The following is a 27,765-nucleotide window of genomic DNA, read 5'->3' as shown; positions in this document are numbered from 1 at the left end:
TTCACTGCAAAGTGCATAACTAATTTTTCAAACAGGAATGTGACTTTACAACAGAGTGTAACACTTTTGGTCAAACTTTATCCTTTACCAAAAAAAATTCATCTGCCATTCTAATATTGTGCTTCTGTTGTCAAAATAGTTGCTTCGTTCTTATGCCAAAGGTCTATGTACAATTTACACAAGATAGATCTTAGATATGATAGGAAAGTACAATTTTGTGTTATATCTACAAGCATACATTCCAATTAGACAATTCACACAAATATAGATGAGCTATACCAGTCAAAGTGCAATGAATGTCTCGCTAACTTATCCACAAAAATGTATGCAAACAGCAAATTTACAACTCTCGGTTCAAACAACTGAACTACATCATATTATTGTAAAAGATGTCATGCTATTCACACGATTTCCTGGAAGCTAAACATACATTCTAGAGTAAGATTACTGTAAACAATGCCTGTACAAAGATGATAATTCTAGAATTGTATACACCATAACATATCCTGTTTACTGAATCACTACATAATACAGTCTTTCTACAAACATACTAAACTAATGTTTTTGTATTTTTTCATTCATTTTTCTTTTTTTTTAATAGTTTTTTTTTTTTTTTTTTTTTTTTTTCTAGGGATTTACTCAATATCAAATGTATAGAAGAAACAAGTATTCAAATTTTGGCCAAGCAAATGTTAACTGATTTTTTGCAAGCGAGATATCAAACCAAACAAAACTCTGCGGTAAATCAAACTATCAAATTCATTTCATGTACAAATGACCAACAATCCAAGACAGATATAAGCCACAACTGTGAATAACTGAACACTGCATTCTTGTGTGGCAAAAGGAGCTATGTAGCATTTTTAATTTTCACAACAATCGGTCAATTCACCAAGACGATACGACACTGTGTTACACATAAGAATACCCCAGCCCTATCAAAATCAATTTCTTTAGTTGATAACCCCATTCAACAGCACAGCAGGCAATTAATTTTGTTGCATACGCATAGTGGAATATGTGGATTTTTGTTTGTAAAGGAAAGCAAAGACCGATACCTGATTCCTAATGCCACAAACAAAATGACAGTTAAATATCTGATAGTGTGTTAAATAGGAAAACAAAACCTTTGACACATATTTTCATGCAGCGTTCAACTTCCTGCTTTATCATATACAGGTTCTTTTTATGGAGAGCAGGTCAGCTATTATAAAGTCTTGTCCTACATGCTTCATTCAAACAGTCAGCATGTTTGACAAGATCTTTATATTCACCCTAGCAGACCTATGTCTCTCATCTCTGTGAATAAACAGACACTGAAACCTAGCCACATCGTATAGAGTTTGATTGTTAAACGCTTCACAAAGTTTGACATATCCTTGTAAATTCAAACTTTATCCCCAGTTTTCTTCATCATAGAATGCCAATTTGTATCACTTTTACAGCAGCAATATTAAAACACGAAAATATTTAATCATGCATGATTTTCATTCTTTTTAAAGGGAGGAAATGTAAACACACAATGCCCTTGGGCGATGGAACTTCAATACTACGATCACAGTGAAAAACTGGAATGCTAGATTTTTTTGTTTGCTTTCATAGCTATGCGCAGTAGAAATGTATGTACACTAGAATGTACTCATTATGCATGGAGAAGAACGTGTACCAGCATATAACTTTGGGGAATCCCCGGAGTATGGAATGCCATGCAGTCAATGTCAAGAACTAAAAGCTAACTGTTGGTTGATACAAAGAGGGCACTGTGACTTGAATGGCATAGAATCTAGAATTTAAAATCACTTAAAAGAAGTATGTATGGGATAACAAATTCATCAAATACATTGAATTTTTTGGATCAAATTTTGTTGATCAAATCTAAGTCATATTCTGAGTGCTTCAGTGATTGTCGACACATTAGATTAATTATGTTTTGGTCATAAGAAATGTATCAATTCATATCCCCAACATACTGAAATTTGAGAATGTCTTCCAGCTAAATGGGAAATACAATAGCCATCAGTAAAGTACTGCATTGTTTTAAGAAAGGATTATTTATCTACAGTGCCAATTTCTTCCAATTTATTTCTTTCTTAGGCCTTACGACGAACCACCGATAATAAGAGTAAATGCAAATATTAAGAGAACATGTTGTCATAATTAAACATGCCATTCATGTCACAGTACAGGCTCAGAAGATGGAGTAGAAGCCATCTTTGGTATGCCTGTTACCAAGGTCTTTGATCAGGGACAAGGGATCAGGGGAAGCAGTCTTCATTCGCTCGTCTTTAGCTCGAACCTTAGGCTTAGGGGGTGCTCTAAGGGCGCTGGCATAGGACATCGATGGCTTACCGTCATCCTTGAAGTTGGTTGGGCTTGTGGACAGGCCCAGGAGGTTACTGGTACTGCCTTGTCCATAAGGCGATGAAGGGCTTGGAAGGCTCTCCTGACTAGACAGGCTGGGTGTCGTAGGGCTGAAGTTCTGGAGACCTTGTGACTGTGGATAGCTGTTGAACTCTTGCTGATGATGTTGCGGAGAGAGCGTGCTTGAGAAGTTGTTGCTCATAGAGGACTGTGGCCATCTTTGGTGCCCAACTGAAGGATGGGCGCCATGAGGGCTTGATGATCTGTCATCCTTGCTGACTGGTCTGAAGGTATGTTCTTGGCCAAGCATCGCCTGATGTCCAAAGCCTTTCCTTGAGCTGGGTGGCGCAAGGTGATTAGGATCATCTCTAGGAGAAGTCAATGGACTTCTTCCATTGAATGTGAAGCTGTTGCTTTGCGACTTACCCAGGAAACTGCCTTTCGCATCTCCTAATTGGATTGCTAATTCCAGGGGGCTCATGCCAGGACTGTTATCCAGGAAGTTTGCTGGAGTGCGCGGGCTCAGGTCACTAGGCTGCACTGAGAATTCCCTCTGGTGTTTGGCCTCATGGTCGCGCCAAGGAGGCATGTGGGAGTCAACAAACACATTGGGTGGTGCAGGCTCCAAGGGACTGTATGGCATTTTATGCATATTGAAGGCTGGTCCCTGGTCGATGATAGCAGGATCACGAATCCTAGGCTGATTCCCTTTAGAGTCTAGGGTATCCCTTGGATTGTGAGATTTCGACCTTGTGGGCCAGGGGTCTCTGTCAGGTTGGTTACTCTCTGATGATGTCTTCCAGTGGTTGACACTATTGCTAAACGGAAGCTGTTGTCCACTGGCTCCCAGAGCATCTGTCTTGTCTGTGTACATAGATTGGCTTCGTTGCCCCTGATGCTGCTGTTGAGATATCTTCGTCTGAGGTGCAGTGTCACTCGTCTGTCTCCCAGGACCTATCTTGGGTGACTGCGACCTCTTGGCATTCGCCAGGAAGTTGTCTGCATAGTTTTGTCCTCTTGTGCGCAACAAATATTGGAATTCCTCATTGATTTGCATCTCCTCAATCTTGGCGACTACTTCCTGTCTCTCAGGGTGGCTTCCACGTCGACTATCCGTGTCATACTGCCCAAGGGGCAAGCTCATCAGCCTTGGGTCTCTAGCTGGGGAACCCGAGGGAATCCTGTGGGCAGCTCCACCAGGATGCCTCAAAGCCGATGATGTCGGTGCCTCCTTGGCTCCAGGTCCCTGATGCTTGTCTTGAGCAGGCTGGTGAGCAGGCGAACCTGGTGGCCCTTGCGGATGCTGCTTCATACCAGGGGGGATCATAAAGCCCCCTTGGTGCATGAACTGATGAGGGTGGTAAGGCACAGCAGGGTCCATGTAGGAGTAGTGAGGGAACTGATGATGATAATATGGATTCTGGACCATCCTGACAGGTACTGGCATATGCATCATGGGCACGTAGACGACACGCCTTCCAGTGTAGGGATCAATGAAAGGCACAGGACTCGCTGGCCTCACCATGCTTCCACCAGGCATGGCACCAACACCTCCAAAGAAAGGCAAGGACTGGTTACCAGGAATGGGAGGGGTTGGCGTGTGACTCGGAGATAGAACCGACCGATGGAGGTTGTTGTTGATGGTCGCTATGCCGCGGGGTGGCGAACCTTGGATGAAGGGCGCCCCCATCATCTGGTTGCGCAAAGCTCGAGGGATGAACTCCTTTGCCAAAGGGTTCAGGACATAGGTCTTCTTCATCTCCACGTTGGATAGCTGGTCCTGGATGGAGGAGAATGTACATCCATGGAGGCTGTCGTTGTCGTTGCACATGGAGATGAATTTCTCCCATAGTTTCCTGTAATGCAAAGATAGAAAAATCATTAAAGATTGAACACCTTCACAATCAAACCATTTTTTTCATTCATAATCATAGGTTTCTATTTCTATAAACCCTCCACAAAACTTCCATTCAATTTGGTTTTCTAATCCAATATAGATCAGAAAATTGTGAATTGTAATCTGAACACTTATACATGCCATTGATGGCAATATTTTATTATAAGAGCACTATCATTCATATAAACCAAAACTTCTGTGGCCCTTTATAAAATCTGCAATTGGTAAACATAAATTTTTGCAGTGGAAAATGTGACCTTTGTTTAATATACGACTCACCTGCACTTCCCGATTGAGCAAACCGATATGGGGTCACCGATGACAGCCACGAGGGACTGTGCCCTTGTGATGGCAGTGTTCAAGAGCTTGTCATTGGATAGGAAGCCATAGTCGGGTTCTTCCTCACTGGACGACTGAGGAGAGTCTTTGGATGCTGAGCCAGACTTCTTGGAAGGCTGGGCTTTGACCATGTGCTTGCAGGTGTGGTGTGTTCGCACTGTGCTGATGAAGAGCGCTCGGAACTGCTTGCCTGGGGGGGGGGGGAGGATGGGAAAATGCTACTAGTGAACGGCATGAAAAATATTGTAAAAAAATATGAATGATTAGTTTCCGTATGAAGGATTGTGTCTTTTGTCATGCGCGATTTCACATATTCCTGGAAAACATACAATGAATGAAACAGCATGGAAGCAATGAGTAACCTGTCTATATATCCACGAACCGACCTAGGAAGACGACCATGTTTTGTGCAAATGAATCAAACTTAAAAATGTAAAATTTGGACTCGTGAATAACCAAAGCATACAGAGCAAAGTCCAAATATTAAAGGATTCTACAGAAGGTTAATAAATACTTGCTTCATACAACTTATCATTTGATTTTCATAGACAAAGTCAATGTCAAATGGGTACTTCTTTTAAGAGACATCTATTTAACTTTTTAAAATTTAAATAGTTGTTCTGAGAGTACATCGTTCCGACATAAGCCACATACCTTGGACATTCATGACCCTCTCGACCGACACACTGAAGAGTTTCCTCTTGCGAAGCTCATGTCTGATACGAAACACCTGGTCTGAGTAGTGAGCGACCACACCGATGCTGTTCTCATCACATGTCCCCCATTCCTCTGGCCACATCTTCTGAAGCTCTTGCACCCGGTCACACAGTTCAAACACCTACGAAAGGACAAGAAAATTAAAATCATCACCAACAGAACTGTTTACCACAGACACCACAGTGAAATGTTCCGTGAAATGTTCCCCTAAATAGGATTTTAAAGGCACGAGATCGGAGAAACCACATTTCATGCATCTAATATTTCACACCAAGTTTAAGATTGGTGTACACACAGGCCAAGGTCCTTGCCAGTGAATGACACGAATGGTGCTTATACCATGTGTGAAAAAATAATGATTATTTACCAAGGGCTAATTCTCCCCAATGAGGGTACATACAAAGGTAATAAATTTGTTATCACATACTCTCAACCTGCAAGATTAATTAGGTCCTCCTAAACAAACCCTCATGGGTGCGACAAGGTTCGATCTCACATGACTTGAAGCAAAGGGTAAAAGAATTCCTGCCAAGAAGCCTATGTACATGTAAATCATGTACACCATTCTGGTCCCCATGGAAGACCAGCAGCATCATAACGATACCGCTGAATATCGGCTATCCAGCCGTTTATTTTATCTTGTAATTCATAATTCTATTTGTTATTGTTTTTGTCTTTTTTATACCAACAAACAAACAAACAATGTAATACATCTTATAGACATTCTTCACAAACCTCTGAATTGTTGAAGAAGGAGATACTGTTCTTCTCCTGGACGTCCTCTCCCCTGGCTGTGAAGAACGTCAGCGGGTACCACTTGGGATGTGGGGGCTGCTTGCCACACGCCAGGAGCTTGCCATCGTAGAACAGATCCGAGGTGTAGTCGACGATGGCTTCGTGGGAGCGGTAGTTTGCGCAGAGAAGGATCTTGCATGGATGATCGTCAGGGTAGTGGTCGTAGAGACGCTCCAACAGTGAAATGTGGAGATGACGATCAAAGACAAATTCACTGTGCACTTGAGGGCTTATCTGTGACATACACAAGCAAGTGGACATGTTGATGTTATTAGTTTCAAAGAGGAAAGTCATGACTCATGTTTCAGAAGGAAGCCCCTAAATCAAGGACTTTGCAATAATTAAGTAACATTGACTGCCTTCTGGGCAATACGACATATATCGCCCGAACCGAAGGTGAGGGTGATATATGACAAGTCATATTGCCCTGAATTAGGCAGTCAATATTACTATTATTAACCACATCAGACATCTAGAGGAAACTAGAAACTCTTACTATGTTATACTCTTAAATAATGTAAAACACTGTAGCCAACACTGCACAGGATTTCCTAGCATGAAAAGTTGCAAAAACATCGGCAAATTACACACTCAATCCCATTGACTTTTCAGATCGGGCAATAATATTTGTTCATTGGTTTAGTGTATAATCGTATTGAGCGGTCAATAATATTTTTTTCGCCTGTAATTTTGTTGGCTTATCCATTAAACCTCGAGGGCAATAACATTTAAAAATTGCCCTGCTCAGATGTCTGATACGATTAATAATAATTATTATCACTCATCATGGTTTCTGCTTGTTTATTTGATTTGTTTACTTAGTCTCTGCTGATAATTTTTGGTTAAACCTCAGAGAAAGTCCTCAAACAAAATGCAATCAGGGGGGGGGAGGCGTTTCACAAAGCCTTTTTTCAATGACTAATGACAAAAATTAGTGACAAATCTGCTGATAACCAATCAGGAGCAAGGATTTCAGTAGCTTGTAACAAAAACTGTCATTGTCACTGATGACAAGTTTTGTGAAACGCCCCCCAGGAAGAGCCAGAACCACAAAACCAATCTTGATAATTTAGGAAAAAGGCAAAAAAAATGACTCAATGTGACACGTGTAGAACAAATTTATAGTGAGAACACTTTTGTACCCACCTGCATGTAGTCTCCAGCCAGGACGATCCTGGTGTCTTTGGTGGCCAGGGCTAGGGGCATGACTGTCTCGCACTCCATGGCCTGGGCTGCTTCATCGAGTAAGATGTGAGTGAAGTATCCTGGCTCGAGCTCCAGGTGGGTCAAAAACCTGATCATAGATAAGAACAATATGAGAAGGAATTAGTGATCATATTCTACTGCCTGTTGGTTAAATGATATTGGGGGCACAACTGTCTTCCCCCTCCCATGGCTTGAGTCACTTCATGAAGTAGAATGTGGATGAAATATCCTGGAACAAGCTGAAAATGAGTCAAAACCCCATGTCGGATAAGCAAGATAATATAATTCCTATTATTAGAGGTGCATGAAAGGAGGTATAAAGAACATGCAGCCAACTCATCATTTGGTAAGAGTTGATGAGATTTCTTTAATATACAGTCAACCTGCTCTAGTGACCACCTGTCTATAAAAACCACATTTCTTGTTTCCCTTGACAATGGTTTCTCATTGTACTAAAGGAACCTGTCTACAAAGACTACATTTCTTGTTTCAAAAAAGATGTTGTATTGCCCTTTAGGTGCCAAAACATGGGTCGGTCGGTCGGAAATCTTTCTTTCTTTTTTTACAATTTGTTTATTTTTTATCTCTGTCTTAAGGCTGATATTTCTCAGTTTTGAATGCTTTAATATTTTTTTTCCTCTTAAACGGTTAAAAAAATATTTTCAAAATTTAGAAGCCGACCGTAGATTTCAAAAAATGTGGGTCGGTCGTAAAGGGCAATACAACATCTTTTTTTTAAGGCCTTCTAGAAGAGTTTGAGTTAACCTTGAGGTGCTGAGTGTGGCTACCACCACCCTGTGCTTGAGCACCTGTTCCTTGGTGGGCATGACGAATCGGTCCTCGCCCTCCGACATGCAGCAGTAGAGGCGCACTATGGGGTGCACGGTGGGCACCCACCGGTCCTTGAAGTAGATCCTCAGGGGCTTGGCGGCGGTGTTTCCAGACTCCACGAAGGAGTGGAAGTAGTCCCTGATGTACAGGTCCGCTGCACTGTGAAGGTGGAAGAAGAGGTGGAGACAAGGATGTTAGTGACAGTGGTGGTTATTTTACCTGACAGCTAAGCAAGCAATAAATGCTTGTTAGTAAGCAACCAGAAGACTGACGGCTTTAGGTCCTCTCCAAGGGACCTGATAATGTGGATTAAAGCCTTACCAAAGGGCACAAGTGCATTGCATTGGTTTGGAACCCGGGTCCCCGGATTACAGGACCACTGCTCTACCGACTGAGCTATAGTCAGTATATGGACAGAAATTGACTTTTTACGTGAATCGGTGGACTAAAATTTATAAGACTATTCTACAATTACGAATTAGGTGAATACTTCAGAGCACTTTATAATGTTATCATTGTTACCCCTAGTCACTGAATATCATGCCAGCACACAAGGAAATTTACCTCATTCTATAAATGTAAGTACAAGAAAATCTACTAACTTAGCAAGCGTTTAACCCATTAACTATGGCACCAGGGGGTGTTTCACAAAGATCCTAAGTTGAACATATCTCTAAGTTGGACTTAACAATTATGAAAAGCTGTTAGCATCTTTGACAATATTTTGTAAAAGTTATTTTAAAAGGCATAAAATGTTGATTCAAATCATTCATATTATCTTTTATCATGTGAGAATCCATGTTCTTGATGTGGAATTTATGAAAAGTCTAAAATGCTTGAATTTTTGCTTTTGAATATAGTTCATTATAAGGCTACACATGGCTCTCCATAATTTTTAAGTCCAACTTAGAGTTAAGTTTGACTTGTAATCTTTGTGAAACACTCCCCAGATGGTTGCATGTGGCTCCTGTATCCATTTTACTAAAATGAGGGTATTCAGTAGTCAATGGCTTAACTCCTTACATGTGGCAGGTGACAACTCCTGCCCATGAATGCAAGTATTGGAAAATAGATCAGGGGGCCATTTCACAAAGCCTGTTTTCAATGACAAATGACAAATATTAGTGACAAATCTGCTGATAACCAATCAGAAGCAAGGATTTCAGTAGCTTATAACAAAAACTGTCATTTTTCACTGATGACAAGTTTTGTAAAACGCCCCCCCAGGACCAAGTATGGCTAGAGGGGAACTCCCTCTTACCTATTGGAGTGTGTGCATATCAATATCTTTGTGTTAGGCTGCTGTAGGATGAGTCTGGTCGCATGGGCCAAGGTGTAGGTCTTCCCCGTGCCGTACGGACCAACCAGGAAGATGGGCGGGAGCTGATGGACGAGAGGAGTCGTCATGGCAACAATGGCCTCTCGCTGCTTGCTGTTCATCTGCATGTCCATCTTGTCACTCCATTGTCTGTCAAACAAAATATCAAGGGGTGGGTGCAAATCGGACAAAATGTTTTTGAAATAAGATTCTAAGGCTGGAGATATTAAGATGAATTCCTTTGAAATTAGCCCTCTAGTTATAATGATATCTGTGATTTTACTGTTTATTTGCAATATGGTTCAGTTACAATCTACATTGTTCTGACTGACAATAAGATTTTATTATTTACTACACTATAATATACAAGCACTGCTTTTTAATAGGTTCCTCACATTTCACTTAATCTATTATATGAATTGAAACATGCTCATTTATACTACATATATTGTATATTTTTTTTTATTTTATATGAATGTCTATATTTTTTGTAAAATGTGGAACAATAAAACTTGAAACTTGAAACTATTGCTTATTTTTCTGAAAACTTTCAAGAACGGCTTCCCTTGCATTCTTAGACAAACTAATTCACAATTCAGATACTATCATGACCATGTTAAAAAATGTTTTAAAGAAGTACCTTTTTACTAAATCATAGGAGGGAGAGAAACTTACTTGTTTGGGGTCCATGGTACCTTGGCATTGGTATGCACCTCAGGGAAGAGAAGGCTCATATCTGGGACCTTGTCTACTGCATAGTGCATCTCACACATGTGAAGTCTATGTGGAAGAAGAAGACAAAAAAAAAATTATCTCTTTTAAATAGTTATTCCACAGAAAAACATAAATTTACATAGAGTTAAAAAGGTTAGTCAAGATGAGACTTCAACTGAGTTTTTGTCAGGCATTTTCACATCCTCCTGGACAGGTGCCCATTTCACAAAGCCTTTTTTTTAAGTGACAAATGACAAAAATCAGTGACAAATCTGCTGATAACCAATCAGAAGCAAGGATTTCAGTAGCTTAAAACAAAAACTGTCATTTGTCACTGATGACAAGTTTTGTGAAACGCCCCCTGAAGTTAGCAAGTTTTCAGATCATCCTTTAGATCCAGAGACTGAAATAAACCCTTGCTGAGTATTTTACACATTCCCCCGACTCGACAATATTTCCAAATTGAGGAATTTACCATAATACAAAATTAAGAGTCATATTCTGGTGGGTGTCTCGTTAAGATTACAAAATTGTATCCATTTTATTTGGGGATTTCTTACAACTAAGTAAAGATTATAAAATTTGGTTTTCTGGAAACAGATCTAAAATTTCTGAAGAAAAGTGGAGAAAAAAACGACAACCCAGACCTAATAAGCAAATAGACACACTATAGAGGAGCATAAAATTGGGTGAAATTCCCTGGTGTATTCCATCTGCAGGCACTCGTACAGTGCGTCCCAGAAAAAACGAAACCAAGAATTTAATCACAATTATAATTAATAAATGACACATATTTGTAAAGCTTAGATCCTCCTCTTTTATTTGATGCAAACCATATGATGTATATTTATAATTATAGAGGTGATTAAGTTACGATAAAACATCGATAATTCTCGGTTTCGTTTTTTCTGGGACGCACTGTACAGTTCCTCACCTATTGAGCTGGAACTGCAGCTCCACCTTGATCTGTGAGTTGTTCTTCAACCTGAGGTCGTCCACGCACTGCTTGCTCAGGGTCAGGTAGATGGAGTCCTTGCTCTTCTCCGTGATGGGTGCCTCGTAGACCTTCTCAGATGTCCTCCCCTCCTGGACCGGGGCCAGGATCACCGAGTTGCAGCTGTTGAGGATCAGTCGGCCACCGGGCGTGTCGGCAGAGAGGTCGTCGTTGAGGCGCATGAGAGCGAAGAGCTGACCGCTCTGGGCGTAGCGGGCACCGCTGTTCCGTGACGGTACCAGCATGAAGGTGTTGGCCATCTGGAGGGTCGTCCTGATGTTGAACCTTAAAATAAAGAAAAGAAGAGGGTGAAGTGAAGTCCACATGCATTACACTGTCATACAGCATTCATTAAAAGCAATTGATATGTAATTTTACTGTGCCTTTTTGGAAACCCTAAGATTAATTATACATCTTACTTAGATCATAACTGACAAATTTGTTTATTTTGTCGCTTAGAAATAATATCAATATTGCAAGCTCATTTCTTCGTTCCGTTCAGTACATATTAGGCTTCAGATTGCAATTTTATTCATTTCATTTTGAAAGTTAGAAATTATTGTTAAGCATTTTATACCATCATGTAACTTTGCTCAAATTTTTCTAATGTAAGCACCAGGTTATTGACTTGAAAGTTTTTATATTTATGTGATGAACGTAAAGCCATTGTAATGACATAATAATGTAATGAAAGTAATCAAGGATATAATAGTAATTGCTCCAACTTAGTGCTGTAACATCACGGATATCTCCAATTCCGTTTAACCGCCAGTCAAAACCGGACGGTTTTCGGTTAAACGATTTTTAAAAAAAAAAAAAAAAAAAAAAAAAAAAAAAAAATCGTTTTTTTTTTTTTTTTTTTTTTTTTTTTTACCGACTCTGTCGGCAACTTTCATTTAACTGCGAGGTGCATTTAAAGGGGCCGATTTGTGCTTGTGAACTTGTCACAAATAATAGTAACAATGTTGTTTTTAGAAGAATGTGTAAGATCATTAATATAAATTAAAAACAGTAGAGGACCTAGGACAGAACCTTGTGTAAAAGTTGGATGAATTATTATTATAAACTACATATTGAGATGATGAGATCTATTACAAAGATTACTTTCAAACCAAGATGACAGACAAATTGGAGTGTTGTTCTAGTTTTAGAGTGGTGAGTCAACACACAGATTACTGAGCTGGGAGACATTGCCAGGCATAGTGCCAGGTGGAGGGGCATAAATCGAAACTTTTAAAAAAAAAAAAAAAAAAAAAAAAAAAATTATAAAAAAAAAAATAAAAAAAAAAATATTAAAGGTAAAGACCAGTATTGGTAACGCCCCAATTTCAAAAAATGAAATGGAAGCTCTCATTACCAATCATGTGAAAGAATATGTTTTGACTAATACATGATGATAAAAAATTTGCCGGGAAACCGCCTACTAATTCATATATTTGGTAAATTTATTTCTCTCATGGTCGTGTGAGAGAGATAGGGTAGTCCCATATACATCTTTCTGTGTATAGTGCTTGTAACTTTACGAAGAATGGGCCAAATTTCTTATCATTTTGATGATTCCAGAACCTTGCAGATGCTAGGTGCTAGATGATCAACCTTTTCTGATCGATTCCACAACGTTTCTTTCACAATGCAATCGCATGACCATTACTGGTCTTTACCTTTAAAAAAAAAAATTAAAAAAAAAAAATCGGGAAAACGAAACCGTCCAATTGAAAACGGAATCCGCCATGGGCGGTCGGATACCGGACGGTTAAACGTTTGACTACAGCACTACTCCAACTATTGTTATCCTGATATATATATATATTTATTTATTTTCTCATATTGTGAATTTTTATTCTGTTCTTTACTCTTAATTTTCCAGGATGCAGACAGTGGGGGGTGACATGCTTTCGAGTAATAGCAATTTAAATTGCTTTTGTCACCCCTGACAGCAGATTGTATCCTTCTCTCTATCTCCTCCCCACTTTCCCAAAGCTGTTTGAATGTATTATGAAATGTCTATGTATTATCTGATTGTTATACTCACTGCATGTTTTCCTATTGGTCAAATAAATAATAATAATAATAATAATAATTCTGTAGTCTGGTTCAGAGCTGTTTCCACATTGTAGCCATGTCATTCCCCTGATCAAATACTATCTCATTATTCAGTTTTTAAAAATAATAATCTGTTCTTGTATAGCACACAACACATTATGATCTAAATGTCCCTACGCGCTTCCAAAGAGCTGTGGAAATTATTACCTTAGCTATAGCTCCAATCAGCGCACAGTGCACTTCAAGGAACAATCCTATCACATACTAATATTCTTCACCTGGATAGAGTGTGGAAATTGTAGATTAACGTCTTGCCAAAGGACATTAGTGTTGTGGCAGGGATTTGTACCTTGTGGTTCACATTCCAGAGACTTATCCACAGGACCACAACACCTCTACAGTGTTACCAGCATTACAAGATAAGGAAACTACTCGGTAGGGGTCGGTTTCTTGAAGTCTTTACATTAAAAAGATGACTGCTTATGAATATATTTCATAACATTTCAGACAATGACTCATTACAGGAGAGAAGTGTGCTACTATACTTCACAATGCAAACTTCAAATACTTAACTCAAGTATAGCTTCTCAGCTTGTCTGGGCTATGCTCATTATCTTCCTTTCCACCAGTTTCAACATGACAAACTTTCACTAGTTGTGTCACTTTATACCGGAGTGTTGGCTCAGTCAGTAGAGCGTCCGCCTCACAACCGGGAGGTCGTGGGTTCAAACCCAGGCCGCGTCATACCAAAAGACCATAAAAGATGCGAGTTGCTGCTACCTTATTTGGCGTTCAACAATAAGGGATAGAGCAACGTCGATCTGGCGCTGCTCAGTGGCTGCCGGGCTCACGATCAATTGGGCAAAAAGAATTTTTGTTTCGGTTTAATAAAATTAGGAGTGGACTTTAAAAGATTATTATTATTTTTTAATATTTTTTTTTTACTTACTTGCCAATGTCCCTGAACCTGGCCGTCTCCTCTATGTACAGCAGATCATGCATCCTATTCTTGTAGTTGTTCTTTGTGATCGTCTTCTCCAAAACCGAGCGCTTGAAGAGCTCTTCCGTCGAGTGAGGAGGCACGTAGAATGACAGCAATCCTTTATCCTCCTCCGTCCCCAGCTGGATCGGCGGACTGAAGTCCACCACCGTTTTGTTGGTTCCATCCCAGCGCTCCGTCACGCACACCATCGACTCCCGCACTTCCTCCAGCTCCTTCTGGTCCATGGCCGACACCGAGTCAACGGAAATGCGCTTCATCAGCACCGGTTCCATGCCGAAGTCGAAGATGATCGACTGACGGAACGTGCCGAAGATCTGCGAGGTGAACTGGATCTTGACGCGGTAGATGCGCTCCTTGGACTTGGTGCTGTTGTACGGGTTGATGTTATTATTGTTGTTGTGGGAGCTCATCTTGCTGCTCCACTCCTGGCAGTTCTCCGGGATGTCCAGAGAGTTCTGGCGCTTGGAGTCACCAATCAGGATGCTGGTGATGCTAAAGTGAGGCCGGTGGACGTCAAAGAACAGAGCCACACGTTGGAGCTGCTTGCTAGGCTGCTGTCGGGAAAGGAAAGTAAAACCTAGAAATTATCAGACACTGTCTATCCACAAGAATATATTTTGGCACATAACACTGTTATGTATTGATTTAAATACATGAATAGCGGTGATTCTAAGGACCAGAAAATTGAAAAATTCTTCACTGCATCATTTGTACGAATGAGAAACTGAGCCTCCCTGTCCCCAAAGGTCAACCATAACCTTAAAAGTTTAAGATTACTATAGTACTGTGTGAACATAAATGTAGACATACGTCCTTTTCGACAACTGGAGAGTGTTTCACAAAGACTAAGATGGACTTTAAGTTGGACTTAACTATGGCAGGCCATTAATGCCACTATTTTCTCTCATCATTTACTGGCATTGGCTTCTCAAGAGAGTACCAATCGTGGTCACATATCTACAGAATTTACTTTTTTTGATAGTTAATTATTGTAGGAAAGAAAATTACCTAAAGATCATCATTGAGAGACCAATGGTTAGAGCAACCAGTGGCATGAATGGCCTGACATACTTAAGTCCAACTTAAAGTCGATCTTAGTCTTTGTGAAACACCCCCCAGAAAGGAGTACTTCCCAAGGTGTTCGTAAACCCAAGTTAAATTAATGAAAATGATAATGTGTGTGTTCTCACTGACCTTGCAATGAAGAGTGAAGATCCAGGAATGCGCAGTGTTCTTACTTGAGACTGTGACATTGGAATCGGAGTTGATGCTCACCTTCACATCATCAATAGATTCGCTTAACTGAAAGGGAGAAAAGAAAGCAATGTGAACAATCCACGATTAAACCTGCCAGTACCATAGAAAGACTTATTTCTAAAACCTATAATTATCTTTTCAAATTACTTATTTATTCAGATAGAACCCCTACACAGCAGAACCTAAAAAAAATCAACAGAATATATAAGAAATTTTAAAACAATTTAATCTAAAAAAAATAACATCACTTCTGATGATTTTGTTTGTATGTACAAATTTGTAAGGATTACATTGTATATCAATACTATCTCAAAGATAATTCTTTATTTCATTTTCAATTTTAAAGATAGTTCTTCATTTCATTTTCAATAAAACTTAGCATAAAGTATGATTTTAAATGTCTAAGTGTTTTACTAAAAAAAGCATTGATTAAGAAAAAAAGATTGATTCTTGTTCTTGTAGTCCGTGTCTAAATCAGAGGCGATGGTCTTGGAGCTTACCTGGGGGGCGTTTCACGAAGCCTTTTTTCAATGACAAATGACAAAAATCAGAGACAACTCTGCTGATAACCAATCAGAAGCAAGGATTTCAGTAGCTTATAACAAAAACTGTCATTTGTCACTGATGGCAAGTTTTGTGAAACGCTCCCCTGGCCTTCATTTCTCAATATTACTTACCACATTGAGAGGTGCAGGTGAATTCATCCACTTCTCAAAGAGTTGCTCTGCAAAGCCCATGCCATGGATCTGCTTGTCTCTCGCTCGTTGGTATTTCATCTGTCTATACCTGTAGCGCTCCTTCCACTCAGCTAACTCGTCCTCACTATGGGCGTATGTACATTGCTGACCAAATCTGCATTTTAGACGGCTGCAAACATGGAGAGAGAGAGAGATCATTTTTTAATGATGACATTCATGTTGTACTCTTGACAAACTTTAATTTGACAAAAAATTAGTTCAGATGTAATCCAAATGTACTTTGATGTAGGTTCGGACAATTGTGGAATGTCTCTACATGAGAAATTGGATACTAAATTAACTAGATAATACTGTCAAAGCCGATGTTTTTGTGGATAGAAATAAAAACAACACAGACATTTTCAATATTCTCAGTCCAAGTTTTAAAATATTACTATATCTAAAAATCGTCATCATCATTATTATCATCATCATCACCATCACCCTCGTCGTCATCATCATCAACATCACCACCAACATCATCACCATCATTATCATCACCATCATCACCATCAACATCATCATCATCATCATCATCATCATCATCACCATCACCATCATCATCACCATCATCATCACCATCAACATCATCACCATCAACATCATCAACACTATCATCATCACGATCATCATCATCATCACTTACTCTGCACAGAGGAGGTATTCCTCCCCGACAGCCCCCCTGGGAGGAGGCCGATGCTTCCAATCCCGTCCTTCGTCCGATGAGATGATAGCTCTATGGCTCTCACTCATACTGTGGAGATGGTAGTCCACCTGAGTTGAACATTGCACTTGACAAAAGGAGCAGAAGTTCTCAGGGCCTGTGCACCAAGCAAAAAGGAAAAAGAACAACATTTAATTAGAAATATTTGTAAGTTGCTTTGACGTACATGTACAAGCTTTCTTTATTCAAAAGTCCAAGTTGAGACTTGGGGTTGCTATTTTTTGTTTTTATTCTGTTGTTGTTATTTAATTTGGTTCTTCTTGTGTTTTAGGGTTTTAGTTCAGGGTTAGCGATGCACACTTTTTGGTCCAGGGGAGAATTAATAGTTTGGTAAGCCTACGATATTGACTGCTGAATAATTGCCATGGGAGCATGTGTCTGACAACCATAGATAAATAGGCTCCTCCATGTTCCATATTTTGTCATAAATTCTATATATAGAATTATTGACAGAGGCATGGATGGAGATATACACATGTAAACAGAAATGTATTTAACAAGAAAGCAGAAAGTACCCTGACCTACAACAACAGGTCACATGTCACGAGCGTTACTGGCTATTTTCACTATTTCTGGATTAACCCTTATTGGCAAGGTCAATCTTAATGTGTCCCTGATTGGGGAAGGTCAATATAGCTTTAGGTCAATATAGCGTTTAATTATTATTTAAAGTCTTATAACTGAGGTGGCTATTTACCAGGCCAAGGTGAGTGGTAGGTAAATTGAAAGGTACAAGCCTAATAGAACAGTGAAATAATGAGTCTCAATTAAACTTTATGTTCATGTAGATACATTACTAGCAACTCATAAGGTCAACAGAGTTGTATTGGCTCAAAGATTCATACAGGTTGAGATTGCTATAGGTTAGAGTGGGGGGGACGGGAGGGCATATAACAGCTTTAAATATACACAGCTATAAAACGTCTACAAGTTAGCCAGGGTATAATGTGCTAGGTCAATTAGAACAAGCACTGGTTGATAACATTCAGGTTAATCATGGCCCCTATTATTTTCTAAAGTTGGCAACTCTGATTTAAAAACAGGATGTGGTAAATGAATGGCCTTTACAATAGTTTCTATACAGGTGTCTTCAAAAGTAGTTCATTTAATTGGCTCTCAGGTTCTTCAATAAACATGTGGCAACATAGATAATGGGTAAAATGTCTCGTATCAATCTACCCCCATAAGGGCTCATCCCTGTGGCAAAGCTGGCCTTTAAAAAAATGTCTAAATAAATGGCAAATATGGTAGGAAAAAGTATGGTTTATAAGATACAGAAATATGAAGCACATTATGCTCAAATGTCATTCATCTCAACCCTATCGGTTTACTTGGGCATTTGAGAAGAATGCTTAACGAATTCCCTCTTTATCTAACAAAGAAATTTATATTCTTTACAAAGACGATATATTACTCACTCTCTTGTTTGCCAGCATCTTTTTTATGCTTTCCCTCAGATGCTGGTTTGCGTTTCCCCCTCTGGTGATGAGTGGATGAGGCTGAGCTTGCACTACCACCACTGGCTCCTTGGCCCCTTCCACTTGACTGCGAGGGGTGTGATGAGGCTTCCGTTCCGTTCTTATCTCTTGCTGATGTATTTCTACTTGTTGATGGGTTCTGTAAGTTTATAATTTAATCAAAAAATATAACACAGTTAAATAGTGCATTATGTGCATATACACTGTATATAGTTTTCAAAGAGTACACGAAGAACAGTTGTCTTGTACAGTGTACAAATTTAAATGTTAACTGCAGGATATTTTGAACGAAGTTTATAAAGCTGTCAGATAATTAACTTGACATTTTTCTCGCGCGAACATTGTATAGCTAGACATTCGATTCCACACCGTTTCTTTCACAATGCAAGCCCTTGACCAGAATTTTATCTTTAAATTTGATTTTAGTATAGTGTTCAGTTAAGGACTGAAGTTGGAACTTTTTTTAGTCTCACAAAATGAGTGTTTAATTACTGCTTTTAAAAGCATGTATCAAACAATTATCAAGAGGTGAAGGGTAGTTTGAATTGAGTTACCTTTCCTCGACTGAAAATATAAGCAGGAATGATAGTGAGCACTAAAGGTTATCCAGGTTATCCCTGGTTTCCAGAGCCCTGTCTTACAAAGAGTTACGATTGGATATCACAAGTGCACCAATCAATCGCAAGTTTGCAGTCTCCTATCTCTTTGTAAGACGAGGCCAAGGACAGCTGAGAACCCTGACTTACCTCTGTCTTTTCATCCAATAATCTCTTAAGTCTGTTTACTTCTTTGGATGCTTGGCCATTCTGTATAGAAATAAAACAATATCATATCGATGACAAAATATATCATCACAACATTTGTAACTCTGATTGCAAATAGAATAAATAACTGTTGGGGTTTCCTTACTCAATATCCAATTTAAAAAAAGTGAGTCTCAAACAAATTTAGGAATCTATGCAGTATGCATCCTGTAATTTCCAACATGCTAATTTGCAAATTTTGACAACATAAGCTAAAAATGCATTGGTTGGTGATACTTCGTGCCTCTCCCCCCCCCCCACCCCCCCCCCCAACCCCTAATTTTTCCAACAGGCATGAGACAGGTAAGTTTGTGTAAAAACCCTTGTTGCACAATACCATTACAATATGCTTCATTTATTTACATATTGAATTGCAAGGTATGTCAGATACAACAAGTATTGAAGCTACATGTACAGGTACTGATTAACAACTGAAATAAAATAAAAACAAATTAGAAATAAACCAATCTGTCAAACCTTTGGTTCGGCGGATGTCCACTGCTTTGCTGTTTCATATGCTTCTTGGGTCTTGTGTAGCTTGCTCAGGGCTTGGGTCTTACGCATTAATAATTTACCTAGACTACTTCTGGTCGGGGATAGGGCTAATAACTTGTTGATGTCATCCAGGGCTTTTTCATTTTGATCCTGTGAAGAAATAAAACAGTAGATTTGAGGGCAGAGGTCAAAGGTCGTCTGCAGGAGAACAGCAGGTGAAATCGGATATCATTTAGACAATTCACATACATACACTGAACTAAAAATGACGTAGGCTTTATAATAACATGTGCATGAAGTTCACCCCCTGCTTTGAATCTGTACATACATGTACAGACATGTAAAGGAAAATAGCATGCAATTCTTTGTACATGGACATAATTGATGAGGTGAGTTCACAAAGTACTAACATATTGTACATGAACATTTGAACATTATTCATTGCCTTTTTATATTAAAAAATTTTAAAAATTCTCTATTCTAATAAGTATCCTGTAAGAAGTCCCAATGGAACGGAAAATAAATTGATGAAACATACATGTATATGATTATGCTAATATGCTTTTATGCACTCGACCTCCCTCCCCTTCCCCTCCCTTCTCCCTACCCCTCTCCTCTAAAAAATAAATAAATACAAAACAAATATAAACACAAGTCCACTCAAATAATATTTCATAGTACATGTACATGATGAAAGAGGAAACAAAAAAATATATGATATACTACTTACAAAGTATGCCTTTACCCATTAACTACTTCCCAAACTACCTTGTTGCTTATAAACAAAATAGTTTTCATCGTATGCCTGGAAAAGAATCGTCATCATATCTACTGTTTACCTTAACCTTTTAATAGTCCTTGTCTTTTATCATTTCATGGAGACAGAAACTTGTTTTTAGAGTTGTCCCTCATAAAAGATTGAATTCCTACAAGTACACAGCCTTGATTTAGTGAGATAAAAGGGATTATGACAATACAAAAGTGTTTATCTTTTGGAATCGACATGCAACACCTGCCAGTGACAATATAATGGAGCTATATGTATGCCTTCATGTAATGAAAGAAATAATCAGTTCAAATTGCGTTCCTTACAACCATGTGCATGTTATTAAATGGGGAAATGGAACTGCAAAAACTTTGTTTTAATATGACCATATATAAAAGCACTAACAATTCATTCTTTGTTGTATTTTTCTGTCATGCATTATAATCTGATTGGAAATTATGCCATCTCTCCTTCTCTATCTCTCCCCTTTCCCTTTGGACCCTTACCAACTCTCCCTATATTTCTCTCTTTTATCAGTCCTTCGAGCTTGAGCTCTCTTTTTCTTTCTCTTTCTGCTCGTATTTCGATTGTGATGCTGTTCCTATTCTACTTTCATATTCATATCTATATTCATACCTGAATTTATTCATGATGTGTTTCAGAATTGTATTTAAAATTCTTGCTATGTATAAGTCATATAACTGTCTTGTCATGTTTTGTGCTGAAAGCCAGAGGACCGTACCTTTCTTATATAGTCTTGACGCCCTTCTGGCTTTCAGCACACGACACCATGTTTTTGTCTTATGTTTTATGTATTACATGTTATACCAATGGAAAACAAATTTCTGTATTATATTATGGACAATAAAATCTTGAATCTTGAATCTTGAATCTTTCGCAAGGTTAACATTACTACTCTAATTATCAGAAAAAGTTTTTATATCAGAATACAAAAACATCAAGTCATTTTTTTGAGTTCTTGTGCTCAAACTTGATTTTATTTCAACAGAATCCACAAACATTTTATAACTGTCCACAAGGTTGCAAATTAGGCAAATAATTTCGAAAATAATAAGCAATGTGACTAATTACCAGTAAAATTCTATTTGCTGTGACCCTGTGACCAAATGGCACTTCTCTTTGTGCAGGGCCTTCAGCACGTTTGTTTACATTTTGCTGGTCCACGCATTTATTACACTATCAATCGCTAGTTTTGCATAATACTTTTTTAACATGTATACTAAGTGTGAAATCTATATGCCCAAGTCCCAACATTGTAATTTCAATGAATATCTTGACACCAGTTGTGTATCAATTGGTGAGCCAACATTTGTTCCGATGACATTTGCTTATAAAGTTAATGAAAGGATTGGGTTTGGGTTCCTATTTTGTTTTCAGTTTAGGATCAGGGGGTGTTTCACAAAGATCCTAAGTAGAACTTAACACTAAGTTGGACTTAAAAATTATTGACAGCCATTGGAGCCTTAAAATGAAATATATTCAAAAGCAAAAATTCAAGTATTTTAGACTTTTTTTTATAAATTCCACATCAAGAACATGAAATCTGCTTGATGATAGAAAATATGAATGATTTGAATCAACATTTTATGCCTTTCAAAATAACTTTTACAAAATATTTTCAAAGATGCTAATGGCTTTCCATAATTTTTAAGTCCAACTTAGAATCTTTGTGAAACACCCCCAGGTCTTATACTGCTTGGTCAAGAACTCAAGAGAAGTAATTTGGTGTGTGTAGGAGATTGACCGTGGAAGCAACTGTTGCTCTACATGTAGCATAAGACCAGTGAAAACAATACACAGGAGCGGTGAGCAATTTAACTGGAAAGCTCAAAAATAGTTCTGGTAAACAAACTGCAAAAAAGCTCGGTTGAATAATAATAAAATACTTCAATATCACTGTGAGAAAATCACACTTTTACCATACCAAATCCTAAAAGAGCTTTAAAAGAAAAGTATTTTTTACACGGCATACATGTACATGTACATGTAAGACGTATTACTTGAAATTCGATGGTCGTGGTTCGATCCCCAACATGGCACTGATGTCCTTTGGCAAGGCATTAATCTACATTTGCCACACTCGACCCAGTTGAGGTAAATGGGGACCTGGCAGGGATTAATTCCTTGAAATACTTGAGGGCTGTAATTACAGCTAGGCTAAAGCCGGGGTAATAATTAATATGTACGCCTCGGAATAGAATTGTCTAGATTGATGGCGCTCTATAAATGCCTATTATTATTATGACCAGTATTTTATTTCCATGTTTATAGTATTTTGGTCACTACTCAAACAGTGTAACCAACCACCAACCCCACCAGAGAGAGTGAGGTACACAAGGAGACAAAGGAACAGGCATTTGTTCACATTTGCTTTTCCTTGAAAGAGCAAGGTCTTCAGGGTGGGATAGTAGCATAGTCCAATCATGAGTTCAACTAGGATTAACTGTTTACAGTATAAAAAGGAAGTGCATTTCCTGCAATTCACAGCCAATGGTTTGTACAAATTTGAATGAGAGCCATTGTGATACATTTTTTTCAATGTTTTCCTTTGTTCTCTCTGTATGTACATGTATAATGTATGCATGTTAAGCTTTCAGTTAACAGGGGAAATGAAAATGAATACCTGTACAAATGATTTCAGTCAGTCTGGCAAATTGACATTTGTTTGCACTTAACCAAAATTGTGTAAGTCTTCTGAACATTTTTTTCATACCATCATAATTATTCAAAAGTAATGCAGTACGTCAGACAACATCAGGGATTAACTTCACATGCTTTTCTTCATAAATAATCTAGAACTACTAGAATTATCTGTATTTTTAACAATCCAGACACTCAATAGCCTTTCTATCTGGCAATTGAAATTTAAAAAGATGAGGTCAACTAATATTTATGTCAACATGCCTTTGACACATAGGTGTAGAAAAGAATACCATCTAATCCAGGATGTGTGTGTTTTTATGAAGCATTTCAAGATCCCGGCCCCCCCACTCAGTGTTATTTAGGGTACGCATATGCTCGTTCCCTATTTTTTAAAGCACCCCCTATCTGAGGACTGCCAACATTTTCGAACCCCCCTTTTGCGGGCTTTTTGCGGCCTTTTCCTGCTTTGGAGACCCCCCTAAATCAGGAAAAATGCTCAATGTACCCCCCTAAATTCGGAATAATTTCTCAGGAGTCCAAAGAGATGAGAAAAAAGAAGAAAAAACACCCCTTTTTTGAAGAAATCTCCGGGTGAAAGTCAAATACACCCCTTTTTTTACAATTCTCGGGCCGGACTTTGTCGCACGAAAAGTACCCCTTTACCGGACATTTTGGCAACACGCATGCGGTCATTCCGACCCCTGAGTGGGGGGGCCGGGTTCAAGATACATTACAATGAAGCCACTTTTATTTATGCTTACATGAAACATGAATCACCTTAAGGAGCTACAATGTATATTCATCATAACACTCCACTGTAACATAAGATGATTCTTCTACAAATTGTTGAGGACTGAGTGTGTATAGTATATGTATAATTGGGTTTTTACAGACATGAATTAATCAGATATCATTATTTACGTCTGGGACCAGACCATTAACGTCGTGACTTGGTTCAAACTAGGTTGCGATCAGAGAGAGTTTGTAGGCGAGGACATAGAGCTGACCGCGGACATTCGCTATACCAACTTAGATCTTTCTGATTTTTGTATTGCAAGAAGTTTTCACAAAATGCAAAATTGGATGTTGGTTACATCAGGGGTGATAGTGAGCACTAAAAAAAAATAGGTTTTTTGTTTTCCCCTCAACCACGCCCCCCTTGAGTAAAAAAAAAAAAAGGCGATTCGCGGGGAAAAAACGGCATCTAACAACATTCCTCCCTTTCGAGTAAGAAAATTGGGAGAAAAAAATAGGGCAAAATAGGGAAGAATAGAGAAAATAAGGGGGGAATCAGGAAAATCAGGATAAAAAAGAGAAGAAAAAAAAAATCTGGTAAAAAAAAAAAAAAAAAAAAAAAATTTTTTTTTTTTTTTTTTAAATCGGGAAGAAAAAAAAAATCGGGAAAAAATCGGGAAAAATAAAAAAAATCGGGAAACCGATTTAAATCGGGTTTTTATCAGGCCTGTTACATGATCAAACATTTTGTATCATGAAACTTTTGTAAATCTTGACCACTTGTGATATAAAATGTCATGCATGTAAACTTTCTGGTCTTAAAGAAATTATTAGAGCAATTGTTTGGGTACAGTTTATAGAAGTCCACCTTTTATCTCTACAATACAGTCAAACCTGTCTCAGTGGCCACCTCTATATCAGGGCCATCTGTATATAGTGGCCACTTATTTCATTTCCCTTGGGTGGCCTTCATAGGCAAGTTTGACTGAATTCTTTTACCCATGAGTAACTTACCAACTTGAGGAAGCATGTGGCACGTTTATTCAGGCAGGAGAGATGGTGGTCTCGATGGTGATGGTGTTGATGGGGGCTGGGAGAGGCGTGGTTGTTCTGATGGGCGTGGCTATTATTACTGTGTCTGGGGCTACTACTTGCTGTTGGGGGCTGCTGACGTGGTGTCTGTTGCTGGGTGTTGTTGCTGCTGTTGCTGCTGTTGTCCCCCCATGCTGTGGCTGTGGCTAGCTGCTGCTGCAGAGCTTGGGTGAAAAGCTCTGCAGCCTGCTGGTACTGCTGCCGCGAAAACAAATCATTGGCCCGGTCATGGAGCTGTTTGTGCCTAGTGTCCATGGTATGCCACCGGACCTATAACCAAAGGAAAATTATTATATTATAACCCATAAACTGAAATTCCATTCACACCTTATGAAGTTATGTAGCTAAATGATTCTGGTTCTAGTTTTGGCAGCCACTGCATAAACTCCTCAGCTGGGATGTAACATGCAGGCGCAGTCGACTGAGCAGAGTACTTAATTTCTAAAGTGGGCTCTAGCAATTATTATGCCCATCTTGAGCTTTTGTAAGTTATCTTTGAAGGCTCCTAGGGTGGAGACATTTCTAACATGGGTCGGGAGAAAGTTCCATTCGAGGATATAGGAAGTGTTTATAACAGTCCTTTACAGCAAATAACGGCTTAACTTTAGAATACCCCGCCAACCGGTTTAATGTACATAGACGTCGAAGACGGTTTAGTGTTACTTAAAAAGCTCAAGTCTTGAGATTTAGCTCATTGGTGAAGTGTTTGGTACCATACAAACGTTTGGTCAATTTTTGTGGTGGGGTATTCTTAAGTTCTTCAATGATACTGAAGAATGTATTTTTGTAGATACCCCTACTCCAGATGATCTGTTTTGGTAGTGGTCAGTAACAGCAAAATAAGTTGTGGATGGATTTGTAGAGGAAAGTCAACCTTACTCACGGTCCGTGGCATGTAATAAAATAAGACCGGAACGTTTACAATACATTAAGGAACAAACTCTTTGCAGTGGTGTACTGATGAACTATGGGAGGGCATTACAAGACATTGTCTTACTAAGGAGCCCGAAAAGACAGGTGAATACAGGTGAGTTATTTCTGTCTAACTTATATTATAGCATGCCAATCCATGGCATTGGAACAGATTTTGTAGACTAATAAGAGTGAGTGACAACCTGACATTGTCATTAGGAACTAATTGTGTGCAAGTGAACTGCAACTTGCATTTGCAAGAGGAAATTATCAAAATTAAAGATTTTATTTTAATTTCCCATGCATGTTTCCTCAAAAGGATCAATGAAATAGAGGATTCACACTTTCACAATCTCTTACACATTATGGTGAGATGAACAGTAACAAGTAATTTTTTTTTAATACTAGACTATTTACAAATTCCCTTATCACACCGACAATTGTAGGATTGCACTTGCAGTACCACATTACCATTGGCATTGCATTGTACAGGCACAGCACAGCTGACATAACATGAACACACACGCAATTCAACACCGTTGTTTGGGGGCAGAAATCATTCATTGCATGCCATTGCCGTTGAATGGGCAAGCGAGACCTCGACAATAAACATTTTTCAACTCTGCATATAACCAGTCGACTTTCTCACAAGTGCAATTCCCGGATATCTGTACTCATACTGAGCTTCAAAATTAAATACCAGGAAAACAAGATGGTTTTAACTTACCTAAAATTGCACAGACCTTGTCAAGTATCTCTCTCATTCTCCGCCATTATGCCAACAATACGTTTGTGATCAACAGCAAAGTTTAGCGCGCGAGATCGCTTACGCATTTAATAATCCGGACGGGCGCGCCATTCACCTCTGCCCTATATACCTTATGTACATTTAGGCCAGACGAAGACGACACGCACGGATATTATTGCATTGGAAAGTCGTGAAATACTTTTTATTCTAGCTTAGTACTCGTAGATGCAAGAAAATGAAAATAAATAGAATTTACAATTTCGGCAAGTTCTCAACGTATTTTGTACCAACTCCATGCATATTTCAACGAAATGAAGAGACATAAAAGTTGAGGGAAGCAGGCGCGTAGCCAGGTGGGGGAGGGGGGAGCAATGGGGGCAGTCGCCCCCCCCCCCCTCAAAAAACAAAAAAGAGAGAGAGAGAGAGAAAGAGAAGGAAAAAAAAGAAAGAGGACGTAGGAAGAAAAAGGGAAAAGGAGTTGAGAACGGTACAACGAATCGTTTTCTTTCTCTAATAATTTAATGAAACGTCAAAGCTTCCGCGCTTTTCGCGGGAAGGGGAAAATTGAGTTCATATTAAGGATTAAGAGTCGAGAACGGTACAACGAATCGCCTTCTTTCTCTAATAATTTAATCATGGGTGTCGAGTCCCGGGGAATGGGGGGATATATCCCCCCCCCCCCAATATTTCAGGTGGGGGGGGATGGCCTGTACAATCATTCCCCCCCCCCCCCATAAATTCACCATCAAAAAAAAAAATCAAGAGAAAAATTAGAGTAGTTAATGGTTATAACTCGCAAGATGACCATCAACATACACATTTTGCTATCTCATTTTCATAATACATACGAAGTAAATGAGACAACCGTATATGAGTTAATAATAAATTGAATTTTTGCTCATACGGCTTCATCAGAAATTGATGAATTTATTCAATTTGTTCAATCAACAGTATCATAGAAATGCAGTGCGCCAAATGCAAAGACGCAGCGTTAAAAAGCAACGAGCTAAATGTTAAGCGCGAAGCGCAAAAGTAGCAATTTGCAATGCACATCAGACAATCCTGGACAGTGGAAACATAGATGAACTCTGTGACGAATTCGTGATGAGATCGGAGACAAGGAGACAGCTTGCGCG

The 27,765-nt window shown here is 38.9% G+C and overlaps 1 protein-coding gene across 3 annotated transcripts; it reads right to left on the bottom strand.

Moving 5' to 3' along the window:
• Positions 1 to 1,968: 1,968 nt before the first annotated feature.
• LOC115929539 (probable helicase with zinc finger domain) lies at positions 1,969 to 26,714 on the bottom strand. 3 transcript variants are annotated; one of them, XM_030998737.1, is made up of 18 exons: positions 26,609 to 26,714; positions 24,892 to 25,239; positions 19,695 to 19,862; positions 19,161 to 19,220; positions 18,355 to 18,553; positions 16,859 to 17,033; positions 16,153 to 16,342; positions 15,413 to 15,520; positions 14,165 to 14,772; positions 11,113 to 11,457; positions 10,140 to 10,244; positions 9,408 to 9,614; positions 8,081 to 8,305; positions 7,256 to 7,403; positions 6,050 to 6,343; positions 5,252 to 5,435; positions 4,538 to 4,787; positions 1,969 to 4,217 (listed from the first exon to the last, which is right to left on the bottom strand). In XM_030998737.1, exons 2-18 carry the CDS (start codon positions 25,222 to 25,224, stop codon positions 2,189 to 2,191), a joined length of 5,628 nt encoding a protein of 1,875 aa, XP_030854597.1. In that variant the 5' UTR covers positions 25,225 to 25,239; positions 26,609 to 26,714; the 3' UTR covers positions 1,969 to 2,188. The 3 variants fall into 3 exon arrangements, with proteins under 3 accessions (XP_030854597.1, XP_030854582.1, XP_030854591.1); XM_030998722.1 differs by having other exon boundaries at positions 26,625 to 26,699; XM_030998731.1 differs by having other exon boundaries at positions 14,165 to 14,769; positions 26,625 to 26,699.
• Positions 26,715 to 27,765: the final 1,051 nt, after the last annotated feature.

The sequence above is a fragment of the Strongylocentrotus purpuratus genome, unplaced genomic scaffold, assembly GCF_000002235.5.
Source record: "Strongylocentrotus purpuratus isolate Spur 01 unplaced genomic scaffold, Spur_5.0 spur5_contig_861, whole genome shotgun sequence".
NCBI lineage: Eukaryota > Metazoa > Echinodermata > Echinoidea > Camarodonta > Strongylocentrotidae > Strongylocentrotus > Strongylocentrotus purpuratus.
This window is presented reverse-complemented; position numbering and strand designations above follow the sequence as displayed.

Coding starts and splice junctions, on each gene's coding strand:
- LOC115929539 (XM_030998722.1), bottom strand. CDS start 26,645: ATGAGAGAGATACTTGACAAG. Junction 16,343..16,858: donor GAATACCTCCTCTGTGCAGA/GTAAGTGATGAT, acceptor CCATGTTTGCAG/CCGTCTAAAATGCAGATTTG. Junction 5,436..6,049: donor CCTTCTTCAACAATTCAGAG/GTTTGTGAAGAA, acceptor GTCCTTTCGTAG/GTGTTTGAACTGTGTGACCG.